We start from the raw sequence: 14,434 nt of genomic DNA, 5'->3' as shown, positions 1-14,434 counted from the left end.
TGATTTAATTTTCCAACTAGATGATACTCCTGGGTCACTGCAGTAGTCAACTCACCGTCAGTATCAACACCTGATCGATATTCATAGCCCAATAATTGTCCTCTCAACTCCTTGTATGCCTTTGGCGTCATCATCATAAATTGTATGTAGCTATCAGAGTTAGATAAATTATTGCTCGCACTCACCATTATTCCATTAATAAATACATAAGTTTGTTTGAATTGGTTCTTTATAATATAGATTTCATAGGAGAGACCATTGCTAGCAGTTGGAGACGTATTATCTGACTTTTTTTTCATAACGACATTTAAATCCAGAGATGTTGATGACAAATAAATGAAATAGTCTTCATTTTAAAATATTTGAAAGTGTTTATTTTTCGAGAGGGGGTGTTAGGGATGAAACTTTTCATAGTAGTAATACTTCACACTGACATCATCATTTTCAGCATTGAATAGACTCAATGAGGAACTAATTGATGGATATGATTCCTAGTGGGGGAGATAAGTCATCTTAAGAGAAGAAATCCTTCTTTGATCTAACAATCTTTTTCTTTTTTTTCTTCTTCTGCTTATTTGCCTTCGTTGTTTTATTCCTCAAAGTCCTTGTTGATGTCCTTTGCTTCCTGCCTGGGTGGAGACTGATGAGGGAATGACGCGAACGCATCCTTTTCAATCCCTCCCCATTTTGTCGAGATTTTAGTTGCTCACCAACGGCTCTTGCTGAAGATCTAATATTTTCCTTAACACTCTCCTTGAAATTCTTGCCCGACCCCCAGTCCTGTAGTGTTGAGGCAGCGAAATTTGATGCAGCAGGTACAAGATATATTCTGGCAAGGGGTAGTGCGGAATGAAATAGCCTAGCAATCCAGCTTCCAAGACCATAACCAGACATTGTAGTACGACCCTTGTAGTAGTTCAATCCATTGCCTATTTGACGTGGACTCAGAGCATCAACATAACAATAGATATCGGGACAGACAAATGGAATTCTCCTATTGTTCATTTTAAGTGATTGTGCAGTCGTTAATAATGGGTCGAAAATGACATGTAATCACTGCTAAGCCTTTTTGTATTGCTAGAGGATCACCCAATTCACTTCTTAGAGTTAACTAGCAGAGTTCCAAATATGAAGTGTTTACAGGAACATACTGAAGATGCTTTATATTATAGTGATGAACAAGTTCATGAGTTGTTTTTCGTTCAAGAACACGTAAAAGGGGGGTATTTGAATTACCGACTCTCAATGTTTCCACACAGGATGCACAAAGAAAGATACATAAATCCGATGTGAAACCTGGTAGATAATCGTCAAAAATAGATTGATTCATACTGTCAATAATGCCAGCATTTTCCCCATGGATCATAATCTGTTTTAAAGCCAAGGACATCTCTCAGATTCTTATTTACAATAATTACTTCAGTGTTAAGAGGTGATCTGCTGTAAATACTATCATGTTCCAATGAAAAAATAAAGTGGCCTTAACCATTCCTGCAACATGGGATTTTTTTATTGTTTGCACAACACAAATCCTCCATATTATCGTATTCAATATATTTAAATTTGGCATGTTGATATTCAATATATTTAAGTTCTTCAATCCATTCATAGTCGGAATAGTTCAACCCTTTCATAGTCCAATCGAGTGGTATAACTTTTATATCATACACACGATCCTTTCTCAGGATGTCATAGGTATTTTTGAGAATACAGTCGACAAGAGCCACTTCATATGCACCGTCAAATTTGATGGCGGGGGAGAATTTTGTCCAAAAATCACTTGCCGTAGTCAAGTCATTGTAGAAAGGATCGGAAACTTTGGACATGAATATTACATAGAAATCACTGGGCATTGTCAATATCTTCAACGCCGATCCAAGATTCAAAATAAGAATTGTATCCTACCCACTGAAAAAGTAACTGTTTATTACCCCTGCGAGTACGTCTCTTTAATATCTTTTCAATTTGATAGATTTCAATAGCCGTATTAACTTTTTTCAATTCATATTCATAAAATAAGCCGAGTATCTCTTCATATTTTTTATCAAGAATTAGATAATTTATTTTCTTAGTGTCTAGTATTTTTTACACTTTAAAAATTTCTGTGGGCCACAAGTAATTCCCCTTTTCAATAACATTAGTTGTTCTATTAATTCGAACAGTATCACCAACATTGAATTTATTTTTCATCTTCTTGACTTTTGATTCATTGGAATATTGTTTAAGAAAGGTGTCAATTGTATCATGATCAGAATGATGAACCTCCGTTGGCGTAGAGTTTCCGTTGGACAATGATCGATGAGGTCATTGATTATAAAACAATATGTTAGTACAAAAATCATGAATAAAAGCTTACTTGTCTTCCAATGCGAAATATCTTGAAATCAGTAGTAGAATAGCTTGTATCGATCGCATGACCATTGCGGCCTTTATCGGACTATAGCTATGATGGAGCAATGTACTAAATTTCTATAGTGATTCTGCAACCTTAGGATTAACAAATTCACTAACACGTTACGTTTGAATTTTTTTATATATATCCTCTTGGAGAATACTGTCAATGGCCCGAGCAACTTCAACACCTCTCTTTGATCCCAATGGAATTGCATATGCATAGCGACTATAAATACTGATTGCAATTAGAATGTACTTGTACGGTGTATTGTGACGTCTTCGAAGCTCATCTAGAGTCAGAATATCAGATTGAATTATATAGACTGGGTATAAGGCTTTAGTTTTTCAAGATTGATTGGCGCGGAGTCTTTTATTTCTATGCAGAGTGTAACTTGATTCATTCTGTAGATAGTCTTGTACACTTTTAGTGTGAACACCAGTGACTTTGGAAAGATTGGCGGGGGAACTTAAACTCCCCGCCTCACCAATTTTTTCATAAACACCTTTCAGAACTTCACCCATTTTGAACGTAAACGCGTTGTGTAACGTCCGCTACCCTTTTGTATACTGGCTTTTGGTGGTAATGGTGACGTTGACTTGATATGTCTTCACTTTTGTCTAGCTATCAGCGATGTGCTAGTATTTTCGAATATTGATTTGAAATCTTCTTCATTTTTCATTTATTTCAATGTTGTTGTTTATGATGATGATGATACGGTGTCAATTAATTTTTTTAGACCTTGACTATTGACAAAATTGCATTTGTGGTCGCATAATTCGCCGCAGTGGTTTTAGGGGGGAGCGTGATCTGTATATTGTCCTCTGCGAGTTGCTACAATAGAACACAATATATAAGTCGGACTTCGTCTTTTTCCCCTAAGTATGTCCCCAGCCCCTATAATCCAAATTTGACGGCGATATAGTTCCAAGAAAGGTGTTAGGAATCGTTTACTTTGTTCAACCAAAGAGCGGGGCCTTAGTTATACAATTTTCAAAACAATTGTATTCCTTTACTAATTAGTCCATATGTTTCCAGCAGGAGGCGAATGCATAGGAGAAGATTTTTTTTGTGGATCAGCAGCAGCAGTGGGCCTTAATCTATAGTTTCTATCCACTTGATAAAGCGCATTTTGAAGTACAAGCAATTTCCTATCATCCTCAATATTTTCATTGTCGAGGAATTTACTCTGATTGTCCTGAAAGTGTTTGACGGGTGAGAGAACGAGTTCTATTGGAGTCAATTTGTGGGGTTTTGCCATCTAGAGAAAACTGTTTACAAGTCCTGCAATTACTGGCAGTAAAAGTGTGAAAAAGCTACCACTCGCTTCAAGAAATCGTTTCCTTTTAAAATTATTCCCTTTATTTTTAGAGGCCAATGTAAGTAAGATGGAACGATGTTGCTTTGCCTGTTGCTTAACTACTTCTGGCAGCTGAACATTAACCTCGGTCAAATTTAACAAAAGTTCAGATATTATATTAATGAAATCATTGTCAATACCATGTTTGAGTATTACTTTCCTAAGCGGAGGTTTTGAAGTGCTTAGAACTGAAAACAAATGTTTATTTTCAGGTAGTTTCTTCAGTGTCATGATAGCGACTAATAGGTCTTTTTAGTGTTCACAGGGAGATATACTGTAATTTCATTGTCGAAAATATCTGTGACTACACGCAGATCCTCGGGTGTATTTTGATTAAGATCCAATAGGATGTAGCCGTGGGGTTTATTAGTTGCTTGATTGTATGCTGAGAGCAGAAATTTGGGGGCTCCTGGATAGATCTGTTTATTGAGAGTTATTAGAGAGCTAGAATCACGAACAACTCTGTAGATGATATAGTATGTATAGTTCAAATCAAGCGTTTGCATACATTTGCTCTGATGAAAAAGATTTTTTATAACCAGAGTAACGGAAATCTGTTCATGATGAGAGCGAACGATGAACAGTTGCAGCATTTCCTGGGACCCATTATTCAATAGATTCAGCCAGATCGTCAATGATTAGCAAAGAGTTTGGTGCAATAATGCTGAAAACATCAAGTCCCCGCATGAATTGTATCCTCACCACTTCCATGGCTGCAATTGCCTTTATTTTATCATATGACTCCTGCCAAATACTATAGCAATAGTATATTTTTTTTGGCTTTTTCACAAACATTTTATCACAATTTTTAATTATTTTAGTTAAGAGTGTTGTTTTGCCCGATATTGACGGTCCACACATAAACGAGTGTTTTAAATTGATACATGTCCCCCTCAACAGATCACCTGGACAACTAACTGTAGACCATGATTGTCTAATGACTAAATAATTTCCCTACTACTACTCTGTTCTTCAAGAAGAATAAGAAGAAGACGAATAAAGAATCATATTTTTATTTTATTATATACATAGAAAAAAAAGTAACAATACTTTGAAAAAAAAAGCAAATTAAACATGAAAAAATACACTTTTTTTTTTAAATTTATTTATAATAAAAAAATACAACATTTACACGGGCACACAGAGAGAGAAAAAAACACTTTTTTTTTGTTTATTTATAGAGAAAAAAAATACAACATTAAATTAGAGAACACTTGAAAAAATATCACTTTTTTTTTAATGAAACATTTACAAAAAAAAAATCTGCTCTAAGTCAAAAAAAGATAACTTTGATATTGTGGCGGTGCGCCCCCCGCACTGGCGGCGGCTGCCCCCCCCCCCCCCCGGGCCGCGAGGTCCCCCCCCCCCAAAGGCTGCGAGCCCCCCCCCAAAAGGTTTTAGGAAATAGTTTACAGGACTTTATTTAAACTGAGCCTTCCCTATGGATAACATATTCGGCTCGGTCTGAAGTTAAATAGTGTCCAAGAGGGAGGGTATTCACAACCATCTTGAGAAACAGAGACCTTGTCAGAGATGGTAATAATAACAATTTTCTCTATATTTACAGTAAAGTTTCTGTATTTGAGAGAACGAATTGCCAACAATTTGGCTCGTGGAATTGTATTTTGAACAATACAATTCCTCTATATGTCCATGTTGAAAGTCTTATCCACATAGCGCGCGGGTACTCCTTTGCAACGTTTCTTGATTTCCCCGTCGTGTGTCTGTATAAAATACACCTTCGGACTTAGAAACACACCACGGGAAATCAATTCGCTTCCCGTTTCTGATTTAAAAAATAAAAGCTGATTTGGTGCCCAACGTTTCACTAGCTCTGGGTAAAGACTAAACCAATTGGAGTAGTCCAACCGTGAGCTGATAATTTCACTGTGCGCAAAATCATCAATTAGATTTGTGTTTTTTACTTTTAACAGTAGAAAATCTGTGTCCCCGTAGCAGACCTCTACTTGCCCCTTCTCCGGCCACTCTACCCTAACCACAATGTAGTAGAATTCCAACATGAGCTTTTTAGAGATCTCTAAGATCGCACTGCCTGCAGCAATATTTTTATTCAGGACAATACGTCTTTTTTCCTATTCAATAGTACCATGTCCGGGCCAATGATTGTGAAGGAAGTGTAATTTGGATCGGCAATAATTCGAGCAAATTTTTTGGGGTCGGTCACGACGTCACAACGGTTCCTATTGCGAACACTCTCACTCATTTTGCCGAAAGCCGAATTCAAAATGAGTTTATAAATTTCTTTTTCGGCTTTCGTCTGCGCTTCAGAACGTTTCTTGACAAAGGTGTCAACAAATGTTTTCAGATAGGATTTTTGGCTAAACTGGAGTGCTCTGTGAACCTTTGTGATGTTGAAACCGTTGTTGCACATCCATTTTAAAGCCACGTGATGTACAACTATGTTTTTTTTGGCAGAAGGTCAGCAATAAGTTTTTGTTTTGAAGGTGACCAATGCAATCCGTCAACCTCGACTAAACGCCTATTGCGAGGGCTCAAAGAGTCCTTAGTCACAGGTCTATTGATTCAAGGTAAAAAAAAATCCTTTACTGAATCTTGAAGTTCGACTGGTATCTCTCCATCAATTTCAAAAAACCATCCAACCGGTCCAGTTACCTCAACACTGTCGTCATCAATGTTGGGGAAATGCGGAGCTTGAGGGTCATTGAGCCATTTATTGTCACTACAAGGTACTGCATAATGGAACATGGCTAAAGGATAGCGATAATTCAAATCGAAGAAATCTGCATCTGATTTTATCCCCGTGCTCGCTCCTGTCGAATCAATTTTAAGTATATAATCCCCGGGAAAAACAAAACCACCCCTCATTGACTTTTCAATGAACAGATGCTGATCAATATCAGTTATTAGCCCAATTTTTCCCCCACTAATTTTTAGGATAAGGTCCATCACTAGATGAGGAGATGAAAAATAATACCCCAAATCAAGATTAAACTCCTCATAGATTTTTTCCGTATTGTTACACATAATGTCTAACAGAGCTAACACGTCACTCGACAAATACAGCTTGCAGTAGTCAAACCCATTTTTACACCCTCCCTCTGCCCAAACTTTTGTAGCAAAACTGTATTCCTCGGGGGTGCACCTACGATCTTGAAGACTGTCGTAAAACGATTCAATCGAAGGAATAGTTTCCTCGGCGAATCTCGACATGGAAAAATAATGGTCATAAGGATATATGCCCTTGACCGTCAACAAATCATATAAATCATTTGGAAATTGTTGCTTTAGAAGGAGGAAAGCGTTGCAACCGTCATCGTTTTTCTGCACCTAAACTAATTCGCTCAATGATTTGGGGAAAAAACTGTAGGAATCTAAAAAGCGAACTTTATTCGTGTACTCAACGTCGGCTTCAACAAATTTCCACATAAATTCCAAAAAAAGCAGCTTTTCCGATGATTTAGGCATGATTTTGTAGGTAAAGCTGTCTATCACCCATGTATCTTCATCCACTGTTCCATTTCTTTGAAGATGCGCCACTGCTGGTAGCATATACTTCAGATCGTAGTTAGAGTTATGTATAAAAACCGGAAGAAAGAGTTGCTGTTTAATTTTTAAATTACATGAATTGTGAGCCCACCCACAAAAGTTACTTTTCCCCGTTGAATTGGGGTCAATAAGGTGATTGTGGTCCTGGACCGCGTCTTTTGGGGCAAGGGTACTCCTACAGACCCAGCAAATTGTCCCATTTTCCAGCGCCAGTTGCTCTTTATCTGACAATGTCATTGGGTAATTGGTATGACGCAATCGAGAAATAGCGCTGGCCGAGGTTTTTGTTAAATATATTAAGAAATGTTTCCTGCTAACCAACTTGTCACTGTTAAAAAAAAACTCTTACAGCACTATTGTAGTGTTAGCATCATAACGAGCGTCTGTATAAAACTGAGGAACCAGATTTTGTTCATTGACTAGCTGTGGCCTTGATGAGTCCGATACCTACATTGGCCTTGATTTGCAGTTTATACGTCCTTTCTCAATGTAAACCTGGGAACTTTAGAAAATTTTAATTTGGAAATTATCCTTACCTTCTACCGGAATTTCTATTCGTCGATTGCCATTAATTTTATAATGGCTTATGTGGTCCGAGAATATACAATCAGATGTGAATGGGGAAATGCACTCGGGACAAAAGTAGCTTTCTCATCACTTCACACCTTGAGAGCGTTGTTGACTTATTGCCGTAACGGGAAAAAAATGACCATAGGAATTTACATCTTTGGGGGGTTCATAAATAACCCAAACCCAATTTTTAACATTATCCACCATCGGTGTCCTGACTGAATACAAAACCCCTTTTTTATTTGGTTTTTTCCCTCATCTACAAATTCTGTGTCATACTGGAGAACAACCACCCCACACCCCAGATTTTAATTTTCGTTATCGAAAAAGCATATTTATTTAAATGACACACAATACTTACCTACAAAAAAGACAAAAATTAATTTATGGAAAATTTTTACAACGTTGCGAGCAAGTTCCTCGAGATTTTTTATTGATGACTAATTTTTTAATATTTTATGGGCTGCTGCTAAAAATTCATATTTGAAACATTGAAGCCCTGTGTAAAAATTGAAACCCTGAACCCCTCTCGCAACCAACAATTCTGGGTGACAATATATTCATCGTTTACCTGCTCCCCTTAAACTAAATTTTTTTTAAAATCTACTGCGATTCAGATCCATGTATTCAATGTATAAAATTGTGGACCCACTTCCCCTCTCATTGAACATGTCCAAAGTTAATATTAATTTATTTACCCAGATAAAAAAAGTTGTCTTCAAATTCGTTTAGACCAGTGTAAAAAGTCTGGTTGCCTGTTGAAAAATGAAAATAAAAAATGTCCCCAGATGTCCCCTTTTGTAAATAAACTTTTCGATTTATTGATGCTTTAACCCCCCCTTGACCCTCCCATTTCTGAATCTGAATTTCTATTTTTGCTCGAATTCTGTCGATATAGCGATGGAGAACATTCACGGGGTCAGTTAAAATAATGCCCACGTTTTCCTCGGGGGAGGGTTAAAATCGACCCTATATGTTTGCAAGTGACTTAGAGAAGACTCTAACAAGTAAAATGCACGTAGGTTTAGAGAAATTTCACTGTCTTCTTGTCCTGGCCGTGTTTTCAAATGATCCAATTCACTAATCATAAAGTTCTCGCCAAAAATGTCCCTGGACAAATTGGGCCGAAAAATTTCTATAAACCTGTTCATTTCTTAAGCTGTAAATTGAAAATACAGGGGGATATCCAATAACAGACCTTCACTAACATCATCATCCGGCAAGAGGGGACAATTTCCAATGATACTTTGAAATCCTGGATCAGGGAAGGCAGATGTTTTCACAGCTTCCCCCTGAAACTAAAAAATGATTGGATTAAGTTTTTTTTTCTTTGATGAAAGTTTTATCACAATTATAACACACTTTTCTTTTTTTTCTTTTTTTTATCAATTAATTTTTTTTTTAAACTAAAAATTTAACCCTTCCTCACTCAAAAAGTTCAGAAAGACACAGAAGACTTATCTGTAGTGAAGCATTTTTCTACTCGTACGTTTCCCGAATATTTAACACGTACCATTTTTCCATACCATCCAACAAAACCCATTTCCTCCTAGCATTTTTTAAACTAAAAAGTTACACCCTCCTCCCTCAGAAAGTTCACAAAAACACAATAGCCATATCTGTAGTGACAGCATTTTTCTACTCGTACAACTAATTTTTACAAACTAAAAAGTTACCCCGTCTTCCCTCAGAAAGTTCAGAAAAACACAATAGCCTTATCTGTAGTGAAGCATTTTTCTACTCGTAAACTAATTTTAAAACTAAAAAGTTGACCCTCTCCTCCCTCAGAAATGTATCCAGCAGAAACAAAATGGCCTTATCTGTAGTGAAGCATTTTTTTCTACTCGTATGTTTCCCGAATATTTAACGCGTACCATTTTTCCATACCATCCAACAAAACCCAATTCCTCCTAGAATTATTTAAATTAAAGAGTTACCCCCTCAGAAAATTCAGAAAAACACAATAGCCTTATCTGTAGTGAAGCATTTTTCTACTCGTATGTTTCCCGAATATTTAACACGTACCATTTTTCCATACCATCCAGCAAAACCCAAGTCTTCCTATAATTATTTAAACTAAAAAGTTACCCCCTCCTCCCTCAGAAAGTTCAGAAAAACACAATCGCCTTATCTGTAGTGAAGCTTTTTTCTAATTGTAAACCAATTTTTAAAAATAAAAAGTTACCCCCTTCCTCCCACAAAACGTACACAAAAACATAATAGCATTATCCGTTCGGTAGATTTTTAATTCTCGTAAACAATTTTTTTTTTTATATAAAAAGTTACCCCCTCCTCCCTCATAAACTTCAGAAAGACGACAAATCCCTATATTTAGCGAAGAATTTTTCTACTCGTATCTTTCCCGAATATTTACCGCTTACCATTTCTCCGTATCATCCAAAACAAACCAAGTACTCATAGAATTATTTAAACTAAAAAGTTACCCCCTCCTCCCTCAGAAAGTTCAGAAAAACACAATAGCCATATCTGTAGTGAAGCGTTTTTCTAATCTTAAACTAATTTTTAAAACTAAAAAAGTTACCCCCCTCCTCCCTCAGAAAGTTCAGATAGACGCAAAAGAGTGCTTTCTTTGCTAATAAAAAAAAATGCATTATATTCAGCAATCTCTGAGGGGGGTAGATAAATTTAAAACAATGGTCGGGGGGTGGGGGGAGATTAACATTTTAATATCTCTGACATACACTTTTACGGTGTTGAAAAATGTCAAAAAGAAAATACTTTAAAAAAAAACAACAAAAAGTTGGATAGAAAGTGGTAGAAGCTAGAGGTGACAATACTAACATTTCCAAACTAAGACTGATGTTGAGTACCGTATGTTTCTGGCATAGATGTGGTGGTGATGTCACTGGCGTGTAGAGGTGAGCCAGTTGGGTTCCCCATCATATGAGCAACTATCCATTCTCTTCTCAGTTTTCTACCTGGCTGCATAAGAGCTGGCACTGGTGAGTTTTGAGATGACAGCGTCGGTCTGTAATGGAAGTGAGTGGCCTCCAATGATCCCTCTATCTCCACTTGTTGTATAGGAGCACCAGCGTCAGTCTTGGCTCTCTTTTCCAGGGGAGGGTAATTGTAGGAATCCTCTTTCTTAAAAAGAAGACAAAATTTAGCATGGAAAAAAACAATTCCCTTTTTTACAGAAGAAAAAATTAGTCTGCACAAAGAATCCCCTCTAACCACACGGAATCAGGGAACAGAGTCTCTCTCAAACCCCGTAAAGCTCTTTTAAAAGATACAATAATTACTTATTTAACACAAAAATTTCGTTTTTAACGGATACCAAGTAAAGAAAAACTGTGTTAGAATTGATTCATTGCCCTCTTCCCTGTCATATATTTTTATAAGAGCCTCTTAATCATCTATGAAATCCATTTACTTTCATCAAATAAAATTTAAAAATTTCTGTCTAATTTGGTTAAAAAAACAAACTCTTTTGTCAATGAGCCTTGAATCGCACATATCCGTCTTTTTTTTTTCTTAATCCCCGATAAGACGCATACCGGGAATAGATCACTTCAGACCGATAACAGTTAGAGTAATTAGATCCGGGTTGCAGCGGAATGTTGTTTTGAAATCATCCCCTCTTTGGTAACATGTTAAACACAGATGGCATTATTTAGAGCGGAAGAAGATAGTACATTTTAAATGCGGGATTGGGAAAGGATTCTTTTGAACGAAAAAGAACTAAAACTATCCCTAACAGAGCAATGGAAAAGAGAGTTTATTGTTTTACATAATAGAAAAAAGCGTGCTATGCCGTTTTTGTCGAATATACGCATCATATTTTTAAAATTTTGTATTCTTGGAGGGGGCTAAGTCCCCACTGAAATTTGAATTTACTAGTAAAACATTTTTTTTTTTTTTTCATTGAAATAAAGAATTAATGTGTACTCACATTGAAAATAGAAATATCCATTGTTTCAGAGTTAATAAAACCCAGTGTACTATGCTCGATATGCTAATACATAATGAAAATTGAATTCCAAAGCATGAACACTTTATACAGTGTTTCAATGACGAATTGTTAAGCAATTCTCTGATTGGCTGCCTAAAAAACAGGTGTCAGCTCGAAAAAAACCCCACTCTGATTGAAAATAAAAAACTTGGGGTTGAAACGTAGTTTTATAACGTGTTTAATCACGTGTAGTTTTAAGAATGTATATGTGAACTCATGACCTACATTCATTGTGTAATTGACAACAAAAACAGAAAAAAAACTTGTTTGAGGACATTATACACTGGCAAATAACCGCTGGCTGTAGACTATGCCTTGGAAAGCCTTATACAGGGTTTCAATGACGAATTGTTAAGCAATTCTCTGATTGGCTGCCTAAAAAACAGGTGTCAGCTCGAAAAAAACCACTCTGGTTGAAAAAGAAAACTTGGAGTTGAAACAAATTTGCCCGGGGAATCCCCTTTTCATACTGTTATCTTTTTTGCAATGTTTAGGAACAGGCGGGGAATCCCCACCCGTTTGGAATGGTACCAACAGGACATAAGCAAATAGCACGTAGTTTTATAATGTGTTTAATCACGTGTAGTTTTAAGAATGTGCATGTGAACTCATGACCTACATTCATTGTGTAATTGACAACAAAAACAGAAAAAAACCTGTTTGAGGACCTTATACACTGCCAAATAACCGCTGGCTGTAGACTATGCCTTGGAAAGCTACCATGGAACGTAAAGGCCGCAAATAACATAGGAATTGCTATACAGGCAGCAGAAGTATAAGTTAGCATACTACTTCTATTGTTATAGAAAATAGAGTTGTGAGAAAGAGTCAAACTTTAGCGTAAAGAGCGAGGCGTTGAGGAGGGGACAGCCCCTTTCATATATGGAATAATTTTTGTTCGTCTTAAGTTTTAACGTCGCTCCTTACTTTCAGTTAAAAAAAAAATGTTTTTTCTATTTAATTTTTGAACGTTTTTGAATTAATGCAGGTTTTGATTTTGGCTCACCGTACATGAACAACTAAAACAAAATTTATATATTAATTTTACTTTTATTCGGTTAAATGGCTTTCTCGAAAATTGTTTAATTTTATTTACGAACGCTTTTATAAGTAATAAATATACGTAACTTACGAATTAACTTACGTAACAAACTTCTATATTCATATGTTTTTAATACGTATATTAGGGGGTTTGCCCCCTAGTCGATACCTCTCTCTTTACGCTAAAGTTCGAATTTTGTTCCAATGCTTTAAAAATGACCCTTTAATCACAAAGGACGTTAATTAGAATAAATAGCTCTTATGAAAGTATTAAAAAATCTTTGGCTTAAAGAGCGAGGTATTGACTAGGGGGTGAACCCAATCATATACGTAATATTTTCTGTTCGTTTTAAGTTTTGATGCTGCTCCTTACTTTCAGCTGAAAAACTTTTTTTTTATTTAATTTCTGATCTTTTTTTGAATAATGCTGGGAAAACCGGCACCCCCTTCATAGCAATTTTCCTTCCCCCATGAAAATTTCCTCCATGGAAAGATCCTCCCACAAAATCCAACCCCCTCCCCCACTACTAGAAAAAATCCCTCCTGAAAACGTCTGTATACTTCCCAATAACCAATGCTATATGTAAACATCGGGAAAATTTCATAACTTTCAGCCCTCTCCCCTGGGAACTTTGGGACATTAAGTCATCCTAAAAGAAATTATTATTATATTTTCGACCATGCTGAACAAAATGGTTAACTCAAAATTTGGATCGGGTGACTTTGGGAAAAAATAAGCATGGGAGGGGGCCTAGTTACCCTCCATTTTTTGGTCACTTAAAAACAGCGCTAGAGCTTTTAATTTTCGTTCAAATAAACCTTCCCAAGATATTCTAGGACCACTGGGTCGATACGATTACTCCTGGAAAAAAACAAACAAACAAATAAACACGCATCCGTGATCTTTCTTCTGGCGAAAAATGCTAAATTCCACATTTTTGCAGATAGGAGCTTGAAACCTCTACAGTAGGGTTCTCTGATACGCTGAATCTGATGGTGGGATTTTCTTTAATGTTCTATATTTATTAGGGGGTCTTTCCTCCTTTTTTCTAAAGTCAGCCACATTTTCTCAAGCGCGTAACTTTTTTATGGGTAGGACTAAACTATGAATGAATGAATGAATTTTATTAATATCCTGTCTTACAATAAACAGAAAAAGGCAGAGCACAAACTAGAAAAGAAAGAAAAAGCAAAAACTGGCAAGAAAAACAAATACAAACAGAAAGACCTACATAATAACACAACTATTTGAGAAGGTGGGCCCACTCGTGATCCAGGAGCTCTAGTTTTTTCACGTAATTCTGAATTACCTCCTCCACGGCACTCAGAGGCTCAACAATTCCATATTTCACAGCAATATGGCGGTTTCTAACAAAAGGCGGCACTTGAAGAAGATATCGGGCATACTTGAAAAATACCGACCTTATGTCTTTCTTGTTTCATGCACTCAGGAGCTTCCAAAAAGGAGACAGGTACAAGACATGAGGCAAAGCAACTGCATTATAAAGACGAGCCAAATATTTACGGCTTGAATTGCGACGGCTAGTGACAACACCCGCATAGGCAATGC

At 36.5% G+C, this 14,434-nt stretch overlaps 1 protein-coding gene across 1 annotated transcript in view; it reads right to left on the bottom strand.

The window, feature by feature from the left end:
- The window catches only part of LOC148938769 (uncharacterized), a gene marked incomplete at its 3' end in the record, with an annotated part of 160,790 nt that overhangs the window by 145,893 nt on the left and 463 nt on the right, over positions 1–14,434 (bottom strand). The window contains exon 2 of the mRNA XM_089107551.1: positions 10,663–10,955. Coding sequence (XP_088963677.1) covers positions 10,663–10,955 — 293 coding nt within the window. The remainder of the gene's footprint in view (positions 1–10,662; positions 10,956–14,434) is intronic.

The sequence above is a fragment of the Artemia sp. Qi Xiang Cuo genome, unplaced genomic scaffold, assembly GCF_049724085.1.
Source record: "Artemia sp. Qi Xiang Cuo unplaced genomic scaffold, ASM4972408v1 HiC_scaffold_2950, whole genome shotgun sequence".
Taxonomy (NCBI): domain Eukaryota; kingdom Metazoa; phylum Arthropoda; class Branchiopoda; order Anostraca; family Artemiidae; genus Artemia; species Artemia sp. Qi Xiang Cuo.
The sequence above is the reverse complement of the archived record's forward strand: the minus strand, read 5'-3'. Positions and strand labels throughout refer to the sequence as shown.